Source organism: Anomaloglossus baeobatrachus, chromosome 1 (assembly GCF_048569485.1).
Source record: "Anomaloglossus baeobatrachus isolate aAnoBae1 chromosome 1, aAnoBae1.hap1, whole genome shotgun sequence".
In the NCBI taxonomy this organism is placed as follows: Eukaryota; Metazoa; Chordata; class Amphibia; order Anura; family Aromobatidae; genus Anomaloglossus; species Anomaloglossus baeobatrachus.
Genome location: NC_134353.1, coordinates 255,043,848 through 255,059,727, shown reverse-complemented (window position 1 = coordinate 255,059,727; position 15,880 = coordinate 255,043,848). Strand labels below are relative to the sequence as shown.

At 45.2% G+C, this 15,880-nt stretch overlaps 1 protein-coding gene across 1 annotated transcript in view; it reads right to left on the bottom strand.

Moving 5' to 3' along the window:
- Positions 1–15,845, bottom strand: part of PRDM5 (PR/SET domain 5) — a 373,869-nt gene extending 358,024 nt beyond the window's left edge. The window contains exons 1-3 of the mRNA XM_075336363.1: positions 15,784–15,845; positions 15,572–15,677; positions 5,783–5,866 (exon numbers count right to left, since the gene is read on the bottom strand). Coding sequence (XP_075192478.1) covers positions 5,783–5,866; positions 15,572–15,664 — 177 coding nt within the window. The 5' untranslated portion in view covers positions 15,665–15,677; positions 15,784–15,845. The remainder of the gene's footprint in view (positions 1–5,782; positions 5,867–15,571; positions 15,678–15,783) is intronic.
- Positions 15,846–15,880: the final 35 nt, after the last annotated feature.

The following is a 15,880-nucleotide window of genomic DNA, read 5'->3' as shown; positions in this document are numbered from 1 at the left end:
CTCCGCTTCTATTGGCCGGCCGCTTAGTGACGCTACAGTGACGTTGCTATGACGCCGAACGCATCTCCCCCTTGAAGGAGGGATTGGTCGGCGGTCACAGCGACGTCGCTGACAAGGTATGTGTGTGTGACGCTGCCGTAGCGATGATGTTCGCTACGGCAGCGAGCATTAAATGTCACACGAACGACGGGGTCAGGTGCTATCGCGCTGGACATCGCTAGCAATCGCTAGCGATGTCTCAGCATGTAAAGCACCCTTTAGACTTATCCGAGGATTGTACCAAAATGATCGGACTGGCCGGGGGCTCTCCTGATCTGAGCATGTCAGCGTGTATTTCTATGCGGCTAATGCTCTGGTCAGGAGAGCCGCCGGGCAGTCTGAGCATTGCAATGCCATCCTCGGATGAGTTGTATGGCCAGGTTCAGAGAGTACGCTCAATCTGATAAATTGGGGTCCTTTGCAGAACAAAATATAAGCACCCTGGCCATGCGTAGAGCAACTGACCCTGTTCATATAAATGTAGACAGAAACATTGCATAGTTGTAGTATCATCTTCTGACCATGTGTTCTGTGTGTTTGGGTATATTTTCAAGATCAGAAACAAATGTAATCTTGATCTTATATGGGGAAAAATGGGGTGAAATACATGCAAACACCATTGTACACGCTGAACACTTCACATAAGTATATATTTACACAGTAAAAAGTAGGAAATTATAGCTTGTTTGAACAGAGCTACCATGGAATTAACCTAAATAGGTCTCAGTGCTAGCGGAGAATATCGATTCCCTGGGAGGAATACATTCTCATTATCTCTGATATAATTTAACAAAATCAATATTATTAGAGATTAAATGGAAACCGACCATATTGTATCTAATTTTCTCTTGTAATCATACAGTATCTGTTCTACTCGTAAAGTTCCATTATAACTTGTTTACATAACATCCCATAAATATATAAAAATAAAGTAAATAGTAAACTGATCCCATATATAAAAAACAAAATAGTTTCTGCAATGCTGTAAGATGCTATACTATACAATAATTACAATTTTTTTTATTAACTTTCTTTTTACACAAGTGAAAGAAAGAAGCTAGATTACAGGTAGCTGGGCTGGAGGTTAGCAACACTTATCTAATGCAAACAAGGGATCTGTGTAAAGGTACCGTCACACATAACTAGATCGCTAGCGAGATCGCTGATGAGTCACGGTTTCTGTGACGCAGTAGCGATCCCATTAGCGATCTCGTTATGTGTGACACCTACCAGCGATCAGGCCCCTGCCGTGAGATCTCTAGTCGTTGCAGAATAGTCCAGGCCGTTTTCTTCAAAGGCGATGTCCTGCTGAGCAGGACCCATCGCTGTGTTTGACACTGTGTGACAGGGTCACAGAGACTGCTGAGATCGTTATACAGGTCGCAACTGCGACCTATATTGTTCCTGCATCGCTGGTAAGATCTGACTGTGTGACATCTCACCTGCGACCTCCCAGTGACATACCAGCGATCCCTATCAGGTCAGTGTGTCTCGCCTATAGAGCTTAACAGCTCATTTCCATAATAAGAAAAATGTGGATTACTCAGGAATAAGGATTGCAGAAATCAATGTATCATTTTATTCAACTTTCTATTGCCATACAGATGACTTAGGAGGGTTGATCCTACTGGCTCATTCCCTATAAACTAATATTTTGTAGAAATACCCTTTAAATTTATAAAAACATTTAGTATTTTTAGATAGGATGTCTATCTGCATGGGACATATAGAATTGGCAATCTTTGCCCACTCTTCCTTGCAGAAGTGCTCCAAATCTGTCAGATTGTGAGGACATTTCCTGCATACAGCCCTATTCAGGTCAACCCACCGATTTTCATTTAGATTCAGGTCTGGGCTCTGAGTGGGCCAGTCCAAGACTTTGATCTTTTTTGATGAAGCCATTCTTTTGTTTGAAGGTATATCTAGGACTCTTTTTGTGCTAAAAAGTAAAACTCCTTTCAACTTGATTAAAACCTGAGTCCCAAAGAGCAAAAAAAAACCCAATGCATAATGCTGCCTACATCATGTTTCACTGTGGGTATGGTGTTCTTTTGTTAATGCCAGTGTTGGCTTTGTGCCAAACATACCTTTTGAAATTATGGCCAAAAAGTTTAACTTTGGTCTCATCAGATCATAATACATTTCCCCACATGCTTTTGGCAGCCTTTATGTAGGTTTTGGTAAATCAAAGCCGAGCTTAGATGTTTGTAAGAAAAGGCTTCTGTTTTGCCACATTAATCCACAGGAATGACATATGAATAAGTACAACTTGTACAGAATGTGAAAACAACTGCTTCAAAGAATGTGAAGTACCTGCCAAAGACTCTTACAGCTCTTCTATTATTATTAATAATAATAATTAATAATAATAATAATTTTTTGTTTTATATATAGGGCTAATGTAGCGCCCCTAAATACATCAGGATGCTACAGTGAACTGCATTCTGTTCCCTCAGGATGCAGGACCTACCCCCCATGGATCCAAGTTTCCAGAAACCGGTGTCACCTTCATCAGCACCACAAATCCCAATCAACACCTCACATCATGACCTGTCAGACACACCAGTGAGTTGGTCCAGCTGGAAAAGGGACACCCACCTAGGAGTCATCCAGACTGGTGGGAGGGAAGTGAAGGAGTCGAGTGAGAGCCCTCAAAGAGAGAAGAGCTGGGGAGTGTGAGCTCCCGGGGAGCTAGAAAGACCCAGATTGGGTTGCAGACAGTGGTCCGGGACCAGAGGAGTCGGGGACCAGTAGCAGTGACATTGGATAAGGGTGCGACGGACATTGTCTAGGAGGACTGTAAGCACCAGGAAGCCCAAAAGAACTGACCGGTACCGAGCTCGACAGAGTACAGGACCCTAGGTCAGGAGCCGATTCAACGTCCCGGCAATTAACCTGCAGAGGAAAGGGACCTTCAGGGACCTTCCCTGAGAGCTCAGAGACTGAGGGCATCAGTACACCATGGGGGACAGGGTTTTCCAGAGAAAGCAACCCATTAAAGTCCCAAGTGCCAGCCCTTGGGAGCAAATCTTCACCTAAAAACTGAAGAGCGGGACCTTATAGTTTCAGGCTAGAGGGACCCTCAGAGACACGAAATTGTGCACGAATGCAGGCTCCTAATTACTATGTGACACCGGTGGGACCGGGTACTTGGACGGGCTTACCGCAGCGGCAACGGCACACAGAGAACTTCGTTTACTTGCAACGTGTGAGTCTCCTTTATAATCTACATCCAGCACCACGACTACCCACAGTGAGTACCCTGGTCCCCTGCATGTAACAATATAAATCGAAAAGGTTTTCAGCTCACTCGATTATTGATTCATCTAGTTCCTTATCCAGGGACAGTGCAAGGAGGTGGGCTCCGTGTTCAAGAGATGAGTAGCAGTGCAATTTGGAAAAATTAATTTCCTTTCCAGCATCACGTCCGAATGCAAAATATTTTTTAAAATTCAATTTTTATTTAGAAAAAACATTAAAACTAACACTTGGTTAGATGGACATCCAGATTAAAAAACGTCTTGTGCATTTCAAGTCAGTGCAGCTCTTAGGTGGGCTTTGCACGTTGCGACATCGCAAGCCGATGCTGCGATGTCGCACGCGATAGTCCCCGCCCCGTCGCAGGTACGATATGTTAGTGTTAGTTTTAATGTTTTTTTTAAATAAAAATGGAATTTTAAAAAATATTTTGCATTCGGACGTGATGCTGGAAAGGAAATTCTTTTTTCCAAACTGCCCTGGTCCCCTGCACCCTGCTCTCCTAAATAACCACCAACACCCTGAGCCCGGGGCCTTCCCTACCTGTGAAGGGACTAACATCAGGCTGCTTAATTCCATCTGCCCCGATACTCCTTACAGCAGCGGCAGTATTCCCATTACTTCAACCCACAGGTGGCGTCACAAACTTATCCCCTGTAAATACCCCCCTTTTACGGATCAAAGCGTCCGCCAAACCGGGTCCGGACCTCCTCGAGCCATGATCCCGGATCCGAGCAGCCCGACTAACACCGGGGCGGCACACTAACATATTCCGCAGCACTTTTCAATTTTTAATGTTGCTGTAAGACCTCTGGGCATCATCTTGGCACCAATTTTCTTCTTATCTGTTCAATTCTTGAGGGACATCCAGTTCTAATGGTACCTTCACACTTTAGCGATGCAGCAGCGATCCGACCAGCGATCTGACCTGGTCAGGATCGCTGCTGCATCGCTACATGGTCGCTGGTGAGCTGTCAAACAGGCAGATCTCACCAGCGACCAGTGACCAGCCCCCAGCCAGCAGCGACGTGCAAGCGACGCTGCGCTTGCACGGAGCCGGCGTCTGGAAGCTGCGGACACTGGTAACTAAGGTAAACATCGGGTATGGTTACCCGATGTTTACCTTAGTTACCAGCTCACACCGCTTAACTTAGCGTGTGCAGGGAGCAGGAGCCGGCACTGGCAGCATGAGAGCTGCGGAGGCTGGTAACGAAGGTAAATATCGGGTAACCACCTTGGTTACCCGATGTTTACCTTGGTTACAGCTTACCGCAGGCTGTCAGATGCCGGCTCCTGCTCCCTTCACATTCAGGATTGTTGCTCTCTTGCTGTCACACACAGCGATGTGTGCTTATCAGCGGGAGAGCAACAATAAAAAAACGAACCAGCACTGTGTGTAACGAGCAGCGATCTCACAGCAGGGGCCAGATCGCTGCTCAGTGTCACACACAGCGAGATCGCTAATGAGGTCACAAAAAACGTGACTCAGCAGCGATCTCAGTAGCGATCTCGCTGTGTGTGAAGTACCCCTAAGAAATATCACCAAATTTAAGCCACTTCTTGATAACTATCTTCACAACATTCTATGGTATATCTAATGACATGGAAAAAAGTTACACCCTTCCCTGACTAATAACTTTGTTTCGCTAAAATTACTTGGTATGATTTTTTTACATGACAAAAACCTGCCATTTTAACCACGGTGTACTTTTTATGTTCATTCTTTTTTTAAGAGTTTTCCCTTCTCAAATACATTGCCACGTAATGTCAAAAATAAATATTATTTGGGGATTCTATCTCAGGGATACTCACCTATTGGAAGAATAGCGATCTGATTCCTATTGCTTCATTAACTTTTATGAAAATATATCTCGTTTTTCTCTAGGTGTCTATGGAAGTATTAACATATTTATTAGCTTCCATAAACCATAATCAACTACCTTTTTAAAACAAATGTAGATTTTGGCCATTATACAGCAGAGACCTCCCCTCCCATCTACTTCAGGTATTTATGGGATATCCTTTGTAGAGAACTACTGATGCACAACCAGAGGCATATTCATTCTTTTTTTTTAATTTATACACAGTTTTTGTGATGTACAACTCAAAATTATATTGTGGCACTGTGTTTGCTAGAAAAATGGATGTAAATACTTTTATGCCCAAAAATGACAATGTTATTCTAGGAGTGATTCCTTTATTGGCTAAGCAAAAAAAATATATTTCAAAGCTTTTCAGGCTCCTTTTTTTGTAAACCAGCCTGAAGAAGGAACCTCTGTGCACTGAAAGCTTGCAAATGTAATTTTTCTGGTTAGCCAATAAGGGTATCTCTACTAGTATATAGTTTTGATATTTTAAGACATAAAAGTATTTGCAGTTTTCAGAAATAAATTTGGTTGGAACGTTTTCACAAATTGATTTTAGTATGGTAACTAGTTTTGATCATCTTAAAATGAAATGAAGAAAAATAATTACATGTTTTTACCTCCCACATTAATCTGTTATCCATAATTTCATCTACTTCACTTGGAATTCTTTTTTCTCCAGCAAATGGGCCAAATTTTTCACCCTAGTACAAAGCAAAGAAGTTAGAATTAAAGTTTTGCAAAAAAAAAATTTGTGAAACTCGTGTTCTTGGATTAATATTGAAATCTGATTGAGAGGTCTGACATAAAATATGAAAAAAAAACCTGAACACATCATATTGAGAATGTTGTGTATTATGTCAATTTTTTGCAGTGATTTTGCAACAACTTTTCAGGTGGATTCTGGAGGATTCAGCCACACAGCTGTTTCCATAGAATTCTATGCAAGAATTACTGTATGTAGAATCTAAAATATCCAAAATCAAAATGTCCTTTGTCTATGCTCTCCCTATAATGTATAGCTACTTGTTGCCACTAAAATTTGGATACTTGGATACTATATGTAAAGACATGAAGTACTCACACAGAGAATATAGCTATAGACACCACAAATCAATTACACAGGTATGCAAAATTTTGCAGAAAACGGAAAAATCTTTATTGTAACCAAAAATGTACACAATATAAATTTATTGAACATTCATTCGGAAACATTATTGGAAATTAATTCTTGAACCTTTTCCTTTTCTCTTCAAAACTTCTTTTGATACATTTTCTCATATAGAAGCCTGTGGATCCTCGCTGTGCAGCATCCAGCAATCGTACCCAATCATGTTCATGGTCCAGCTTCCTTTGTATCTGTTGTTCCATCTCCTTGATATCCTGATGAAATCTTTCTCCTTGATCTTCGCTAACAGCACAAAGATTTTCAGGAAAGTAGTACAAATGGGAATGTAAAAAATGTAACTTCAAATTCATCAGACAACCCAACGCTTTGAAACATTTCCGCATCTTCTCAATGATGGACTTAAATTTTGGATCTTTGTTGTTACCTAGAAATTTCTTCATAACTTCTTTAAAATAATCCCAAGCCCTTTTCTCAACAGCTTTCATTTTTTGTTTCAAATATGTCGTCGTTCATGAGTTTTCGAAAATCTGTACCCACAAAAATGCCTCCCTTCAGTTTTGCTTTGGACAGGCCCTGAAACATGGTACATATGTACTTAAAAGTCTTTACTTCTTTAGGTAGAGCTTTCACAAACTGCTTCATCAGTCTAAGCTTAATGTTGAGTGATTGCTGGAGAACTTTATTGGGATCAACCAAACTTTCCATAACTATGATCTTGAGTCCAAGTTGTGAAGGTGTTCTCGTTGGCCAACTTTTTTGGCTCAAGTGATGAGTTCTATCCCAGCTGTCCCATTCACACAAAAAGCATGGGTATTCTTTTGCTTCCTCCTTGCTGCTCAAAGAGCAAAGAGAGAACTTTTAGATCACAACATATTGACCGTCCTTGATCCTTGTAGATACATTTCTTGAGAATAAAGTATAAATTATCATAGCTTTCCTTCAAGTACACAGAATGCCCTACAGGCACTGAAGGATATGTGCTACCATTGTGCAGTTGTGCCATACTCCTTCCATTTTTGATGATGGATTGAGCAGTGCTACGTGAGACGTTCAAAGCTTAGTTATTTTATTTTTTTTGCAATCTAACCCTCCTTTACTTTTCTTCACAACTTTATTCCTGACCTGTCTGGTGTGTTCCTTGGTTTACATAATGCTGTTGATCCTTAATATTGTCAAATAAACCTCTGACTCCTTCACAGAACAGCTGTAGTTATACTGGGAATAAATTACACACAGGTGGACTCACTTTACTAATTAGGTGACTTTTGGAGGCAACTGGTTAAAGGGTTTTACTTAGGAGATTCTACTCTGAATGCTCAGTGGTAAAAGGAAACAGGGGAGAACAAATATACATTATCTAGACTATCATGTACATGTGTAGAGCTTAAATGAGCTCAGTTAGAGACATGCATGAGATGCTCGCAAATGGTACACACTACAGTAGAGATTGACATCCTGATTTCTTACAGGGTCTAAATATTATTGGAGTATTCTTAGGATATTCTGTAATGCGTCATAAAAATGGGGTCAAACTAGGGGACTCTCACTAGCTATTTATAATCACTTAAGGCTGGGATTGCATGACACAGGTTGCACGGCCAAAATTGACTATGGATCACTACTACGTCACAGTGTAATGCAAGTGCACGAGGATATACTGTATTGTGACCTGCGAGGTACCATGACGGTGGCTGAAAGAATGCGAAAAATCCACTTGGTCCCGAGTTTATGCTATGGTTACAGTATCTTCCAGGTCATAATGCATCACCTTGAATATTCATTACATTGTGATGTGGCAGCAGAATGAAAAAATCTGTGAAGCAGTTAATTCGTCTTGCAGTCCCAGCTTCAATTGGACTCAGATGTAGTAAAAAGTGCAACTTCCCATGCAGATGAGCTGTGCATGTCCTAAAAAAGATGGGAATGCAGCATTTGCAGAAAAACCCATCACAGCAACAAGAACATCACATATACATTCAGTTGCGTTTTTTGTAACAAGTGTGGTGGTTCAAGAAAAATGTTCATTGAACTGATTATATAAAAAGGTTACTCTTTTTTATGTGCAGTTTTAAATGTGTTTTTTCTCCATTGACTTTGAGGGAGAATTCACGTGAAGCAAATTTTTAGTAGAAATTTTTGCAAACAAGTATCTTTTCCGTATACTTGAACAGAGGGTTGCTTTTTTATGATGAGAATATAGTTTTCATTAAGCAAATCTATCAACATATGTATTAGATATATTGCCGAAAAATGTAAAGTTTTGGTGCGTCTATATTTTGTTTTGAGCACAATAAGCGGTAGACTCGCTTTAATAATGTCCTGGCACTACTGTTGAGAGGCTTGGTCCTCAGATCATTTCTGAATCCCAGTCTCTTGTGAAAATGTGAATGAAATTGTTGACAAGACACGTAATGATTGGAGGGTAGAGAAGACGTCAGAGGACCAGGGAAGAGACTCCTCAAGAACGCCAGAGAACCAGGGGCGTAACTACCGCGGTCGCAGCGGTCGCCATTGCGACAGGGCGGCCGCCAGGCAGATCAGCAGCAAGCTCCTGTCAGTGAGAGAGGAGCTGCGCTGATCTGTCACAGACCACGCGGCCACTATATGACCCGGTGCCGCCACCAACACCGGGCCCCCCTGCCTGGTGTCAGCGGCGGCACCGGGGCCCCCTGCCTGGTATGAGCGGCGGCACCGGGGCCCCCTGCCTGGTGTCAGCGGCTGCGGCGGCTCCCCCGTCACCATGCACAGTAATGATGAAGCATAGCGCGGCCGGTGCCGCACTATGCATCATCATTCTCTCCCTGTGCCTGCGTGGTGACGTCACTCCCGTGCGACTGCTGTGCAGGACAGAAGGACGCCGACCGGAGCACTGGGAGAATGAGGAGAGGGGAGGACGAGCAGCGGTGGAAGAGGAAAGCGGTGAGGACAGAGCAGCTGCTGGGGAACGAGAGGAGAGCGGAGAGGACAGCAGCGGTAGAATGAGGAGACATGAAGACAGAGCAACGGTAGAAGGAAGAGAGAGGGTGAGTACTTGGTTTTTTTTTAACATAAAGTAGTGAGTACATGGTGGCCAGAGGCTTGGGAAAAATATGAAGTTTTATGGGGTTGCGTTATAATACATATAGGACTATGGGGGCTACATTATAACATATGGAGGACCAGGCAAGAGACTCCTCAAGAATGCCAGAGAACCAGGGGCGTAACTACCGCGGTCGCAGCGGTCGCCATTGTGACAGGGCCCGGGAGGTCAGGGGCCCGGCGGCCGCCAGGCAGATCAGCAGCCAGCTCCTGTCAGTGAGAGAGGAGCTGCGCTGATCTGTCACAGACCACGCGGTCGCTATATGACCCGGTGCCGCCACCGACACCGGGCCCCCCTGCCTGGTGTCAGCGGCGGCACCGGGGCCCCCTTCCTGGTGTCAGCGGCAGCACCGGAGCCCCGGGGACCGGGTGCACAGAGCGCAGGACAGAAGGACGCCGACCGGAGCACCGGGAGAACGAGGAGAGGGGAGGACGAGCAGCAGTGGAAGAGGAAAGCGGTGAGGACAGAGCAGCTGCTGGGGAATGAGAGGAGAGCGGTGAGGACAGCAGCGGTGGAATGAGGAGACATGAAGACAGAGCAACGGTGGAAGGAAGAGAGAGGGTGAGTACTTGGTTTTTTTTTAACATAAAGTAGTGAGTACATGGTGGCCAGAGGCTTGGGAAGGCTGCATTATACATGGAGGACTGGGGAGGCTGCATTATTATACATGGAGGCCTGGAGAGGCTGCATTATACATGGAGGTCTGGAGAGGGTGCATTATACATGGAGGTCTGGAGAGGCTGGCTGCATTATTATATATGGAGGTCTGGGGGTGCTGCATAATACAAAATGAAGGACACCTTATACATGGAATATAGGGGTGCATTATGCAGGGAGGAGTATGGGGCTGCATAATACAATATGAAGTTTTATGGGGTTGCGTTATAATACATATAGGACTATAGGGGCTACATTATAATATATGGAGGACTATGACGCCTACCTTATACATGGACTATGGGAGTGCATTATAAAACATTGGGGACTATGTGGTGCAGTATAATATATGGAGTACTATGAGAAATTCATTATAATAATTGGAGGGCTATGAGGGCTACTTTATACATGGAGGACTATAGGGCTGCATTATAATACATGGAGGACTATGTGGAGCAGAATTATATATGGAGAACTATGGGGTGAATTATAATACATGGAGAACTATGAGAAATTCATGATAATAATTGAAGGGCTACTTTATACATGGAGGATTATGGGGGTGCATTATAATATATGGAGGACTATGTGGTGCAGTATTATATATTGACTACTATGGGGTGAATTATAATGCATGGAGAACTATGGGAAATGCATTATAATACATGGAGGACTATGGAGGTGCATTCTATTATATGAAGGGTTATGTGGGACCCTTTATACTATTTGGAAGGCTATGTGGGGGCCATTATTGTATTTAGAGAACTATATACAAGGGGGAAAAAGATACAATCAGGGGATGGGAATGTTTTGTGCTGAGGGAAAAAGGCTCTTTCCCTCAGCACCCAGCTTTCCCATGCTCTGCTATACATCTTCTCTCAGCACCCAGCTTCCCCATGCTCTGATATGGGAAAGCTGGGTGCTGAGGGAAACATGTATAGCAGAGCATGGGAAATCTGGGTGCCGAGGACAAGATGGATATCAGAACATAGGAAAGTTGGGTGCTGATAGAGGGATTTCAGATCATGCTAAATCTGGGTGCTGAGGGTAAGAGCCAAGTGTCAGCATCATTATCCTGTACCCCAAGTATCAGTGTCATTATCCCACACCCCAAGTGTCGGTGTATGTGGAGGGGGGGCCCAGGTCTGAACTTTGCAGCGGGGCCCATCAAACTCTAGTTACGCCACTGCAGAGAACTGCTACAGTTAGAAAGAAGGCTGCTTTGTTATTAATTTAGACGTTTCCTCGCACGCAGATGTGCAGTTAATCTACAGCAAAATCCACAAAACTAGGATTACAATGCAGATTTCTTCATACAAAAAAATAGTAAGCCATATTCTCTCTGCAACAGAACTTGACATGCTACAGATTTAGATGTCTGCACTTCCTGTCTATTTTTGTAATAGGGCGTAAAGTGAATTTTTAACTAAAAATAATGTAATACAGTGAAAACCTTAAGAAGGAACCTGAGGACTACCTCTTCCGACAAGCCTAGAACCTGCAATGACCCTCAGTCCACTATACTGCTACACGACCAGCTCTACCCTCACCCACTGTATCCTCAGCCTTCCCCTTCATTCTACTATACTGCTGCACGAACAGCTCTACTCTCACCTACTGTATCCTCAGCCTTCCCCTTTATTCTACTATACCGCTGCACGAACAGCTCTACTCTCACCTACTGTACCCTCCCCTATCCACCTCATTCCAATATACCACTGCATGAATAGCACTGCCCATACCTACTGTATGCTTACCCATCCGCCCCAGTCAACTATACCACAGTATGACTAGCTCTATCCTCATGTACTGTAGTCTCACCCATCCCACTCAGTCCTCTATACCGCAGTATGACCAGCTCTACCCTCACCTATTATAGTGATGCCCCTGACTCTATCAGGGTGTCACAAGGAACTACACTCCTTTCTCTTATGGTGCGGAACTCATCCTCCATGATTCTGGGATCCTAACTCTGGTATTGCTTCCATCAGCATACAAATCCTAACCACACCTCACACAACACCCTGTCAGGCACACCAGTGGGTGGTCTAGCTGGAAAAGGGCCACCTGACTAGGGATCAGGCAGACTGGTGGGAGGAACATGGTCAGATCAGATGTAGCCCTCAGAGAGTGAGGAGCTGAGGGAGTTGTAGCTCCCTGGGAGACTTTGGTTGGGTCACAGACGGTGGTCTGGGACCGGAGGAGTCGTATACCCAGTCGCAGGGTATTGGAGAAGGGTGCCCAGACTTAGTTTTCGAGAACGATCGGCACCAGAAAGTCCAGTAACCGGACCGATACCGAGCGCGGCGGGGTACAGTACCCTAGATCAGGGAGTAGCTTCACACAACCTGGTAATTCACCTGTGGAGGATAGTCTCTTTATGAACTTTCCCCAAGATCTCAGAGATCGAAGGCACCAACACAACGAGGGTGATAGGGCTTTCCAGCTTATGCGGCCAACTGAAATCCCAAGTGTCAGCCCTCGATAGCACAGCTTCCCTATTTAAATATAGGGAGTGTTACCCTGACCTCTTCAGGCCGAGGGGTCACTCAGAAACATCTATCTACATGTGTATGGAGACAGGCTCCGGACCATTAAGCAATACCAGCGGGGACGGATTCCCAGACGAGCTCCCCAGAGTGGCAGCGGCACTCAAAGACTTGGTTTACTTCTGTGTCAGAGTCTGCTTAATGGTTGTACCAACATCCACACAGTCTGAGTGAGTACACTGCTCTCCCTGCGTCCTGCCTGCCCACACAGCCCACACCACGTTATCCTCCACCTATTCTCCAGAGTCCCGGGGTCTCCCTATCCATGGAGGGAACATCATCTGGCTGCCCCGCTCCATCTCCCCCGTGTACTTCCATCGGCAGCGGCGGTACTCCCCTTACTGTGAACCACGGGTGGCATCACGAACTCTCCCTTGTAAATATCCCCCCCTTTTACATTTCGAAGTGGCCAGAAGCCTCCGGGTCCAGAGACCCTCAAGCCACAGTGACCCTGGATCCGAGCAGTGCGACTGCTGCAGGGGCGACACAATATCCTCACCCATCCCCTCATTTTCCTATACCAGTGCATGACCAGCTCTACTCTCGCACAGTATCCTTACCCATCCCCCTCATTCCGCTATACCACTGCGTGACCAGCTCTACCCTCACCTACTGCATCCTCGCCTATGCTCCTCATACCACTATATCACTGTATGAGTAGCTCTGCCCTCAACTATGGTATCCTCAACTATCTCCCTCATTCCACTATAGCGCTGCATGACTAGCTTTACCCTCACCTACTGTATCCTCGACCTTCCCCTTCAGTCCACTATACCAGCTCTACCATCACCTACAGTATTGTCTCCTCAAACTTCCCTCTCATTCTATTATACCACTGAATGACCAGCTCTACTTTCACCTACTGTATCCTCGCCCATCCTCCTCAGTCAACTATACCGCAGTATAACTAGCTCTACCCTCACCTACTGTATCCTCACCCATCCCCCTCAGTGCACTATATTGCTGCATGACCAGCTCTACCTTCACCTACTGTATCCTCGCCCACCTCCCTCAGTCCACTATGCTACTGCATGATCAGCTCTACAAACACCTACTGTATCCTCGCCCATCCCCCACATTTCACTATAACCCTCCATGACCTGGTCTACCCTCACCTACTGTTTCCTCACCATTCCCCCTCATTCCACTATACCACTGCGTGACCAGTCTACCTACACCTACTGTATCCTTGCCCATCCCTCACATTCCACTATACCCTTCCATGACCAGCTCTACCCTCACTTACTGTATCCTCACCCATCCCCCTCAGTCCACTATACCACAGCATGACCAGCTCTACCCACACCTAATGTTTCCTCGCCCATCCCCCGTATTTCACTATACCCCTCCATGACCAGGTCTATCCTCACCTACTGTATCCTCACCATTCCCTCTCATTCCACTATACTGCTGTGTGACCAGCTCTAACCTCACCAACTGTATCCTCACCATTCCCCCTCATTCCATTATACTGCTGCATGACCACCTCTGCCCTCACCTACTGTATCCTAACCCATCCCCCTCAGTCCACTATACCACTGCATGACAAGCTCTACCCTGACCTACTTTATCCTCACCATTCCCCCTCATTCCACTATACTGCTGCGTGACCAGCTCTGACCTCACCTACTGTACCCTCACCCATCCCTTCAGTCCATTGTTCCGCTGCACGACCAGCTCTACTCTCACCTACTGTATCCTCACCCATCCCCCTCAGTCCGCTATACCACTGCATGACCAGCGCTACCCTCACCTACTGTATCCTCACCATTCTCCCTCATTCCACTATACCGTTGCATGACCAGCTCTACCCTCACCTACTGTATACTCGCCCATCCCCTTCAGTCCACTATATCACTGCATGACCAGCTCTACCGTCACCTACTGTATCCTCACCCATTCCCCCTCATTCCACTAGACCGCTGCATGACCACTTCTGTGCTCACCTACTATATCCTCACCATTCTCCCTCATTCCAGTATACCGCTGCACGACCATCTCTGCCCTCACTTACTGTATCCTCACCATCCCCCCTCATTCCACTATACCGCTGCACGACCATCATTACCCTCACCTACTGTATGCTCACCCATTTTCCCTCATTCCACTATATCGCTGCATGACCAGCTCTACCCTCACCTACTGTATCCTCACCCATTCCCCCTCATTCCACTATACCGCTGCACGACCATCTCTACCCTCACCTACTGTATGCTCACCCATTTTCCCTCATTCCACTATAACGCTGCACGACCATCTCTACCCTCACCTACTGTATGCTCACCCATTTTCCCTCATTCCACTATACTGCTGCACGACCATCTCTACCCTCACCTACTGTATGCTCACCCATTTTCCCTCATTCCACTATACTGCTGCACGACCATCTCTACCCCCACCTACTGTAACCTCACCCATTCTCCCTCATTCCACTATATCGCTGCACGACCAGCTCTACCCTCACCTACTGTATCCTCACTTATTCCCTGTAGACTGTGAGCCCTCGCAGGCAGGATCCTCTCACCTCCAGTACCATCTGTTCCGTCTATTCTTAATGTTTATTGGACTTGTTTTTATTATGTATACCACTTTTCACATGTAAAGCGCCATGGAATAAATGGTGCTATAATAGTAATAATAATACCTGGCAACTGCAGTAATCAACAATGGCAAAACTGCAACAAAAAGTCCCAGAATTACCCTGACAATTACCTAAATGGATAAAAGCGCTGTAACTATTACTGTTCTTCTAACAAGCTACAATAGGACGTACTTTATAGAGGCGTGTGTCCACAGGAGCTTACAATCTAGGGAGTGAGAACATTTGCCTGGTAACGTGGGATGTGTAGGAGGTATATCCTGGAGCCAGACAGCCTCCTTTACAGCATGGAACTTTTTTGTGTTCTTCATGTGTTGATGTGGCAGCTGAACCCGGCTCGCAGGGCTGCACTACAAATCGCAGCTCTCCAAGGCTTTAATGTAAAAGGACACAAACCTTTTTCACTCTCCTGCTGGTGTATATCCCCATCCCGTCCTGGACTTGGGAAGACTTCAGAGAAAATCTGTCTGGCACATACATGCCCAGCATCTTTATGGCTCTGCTAATTAAAGAATTCAGGGCACCATTAAATAACTAAATAATAGTAGAGCTTAAGCAGGTCCTGACCAATAACTATACAAAAGTGTGTTTGTCTGAATGTTTATTACTTATCTGTGGCTGTGTAGTTCCTTTCTCATGCTGGATTTCATGCCTGCATTCCTGTGGGAGGGTTACAGTCAGTAGTGACGTGGGCTTACTACTCCC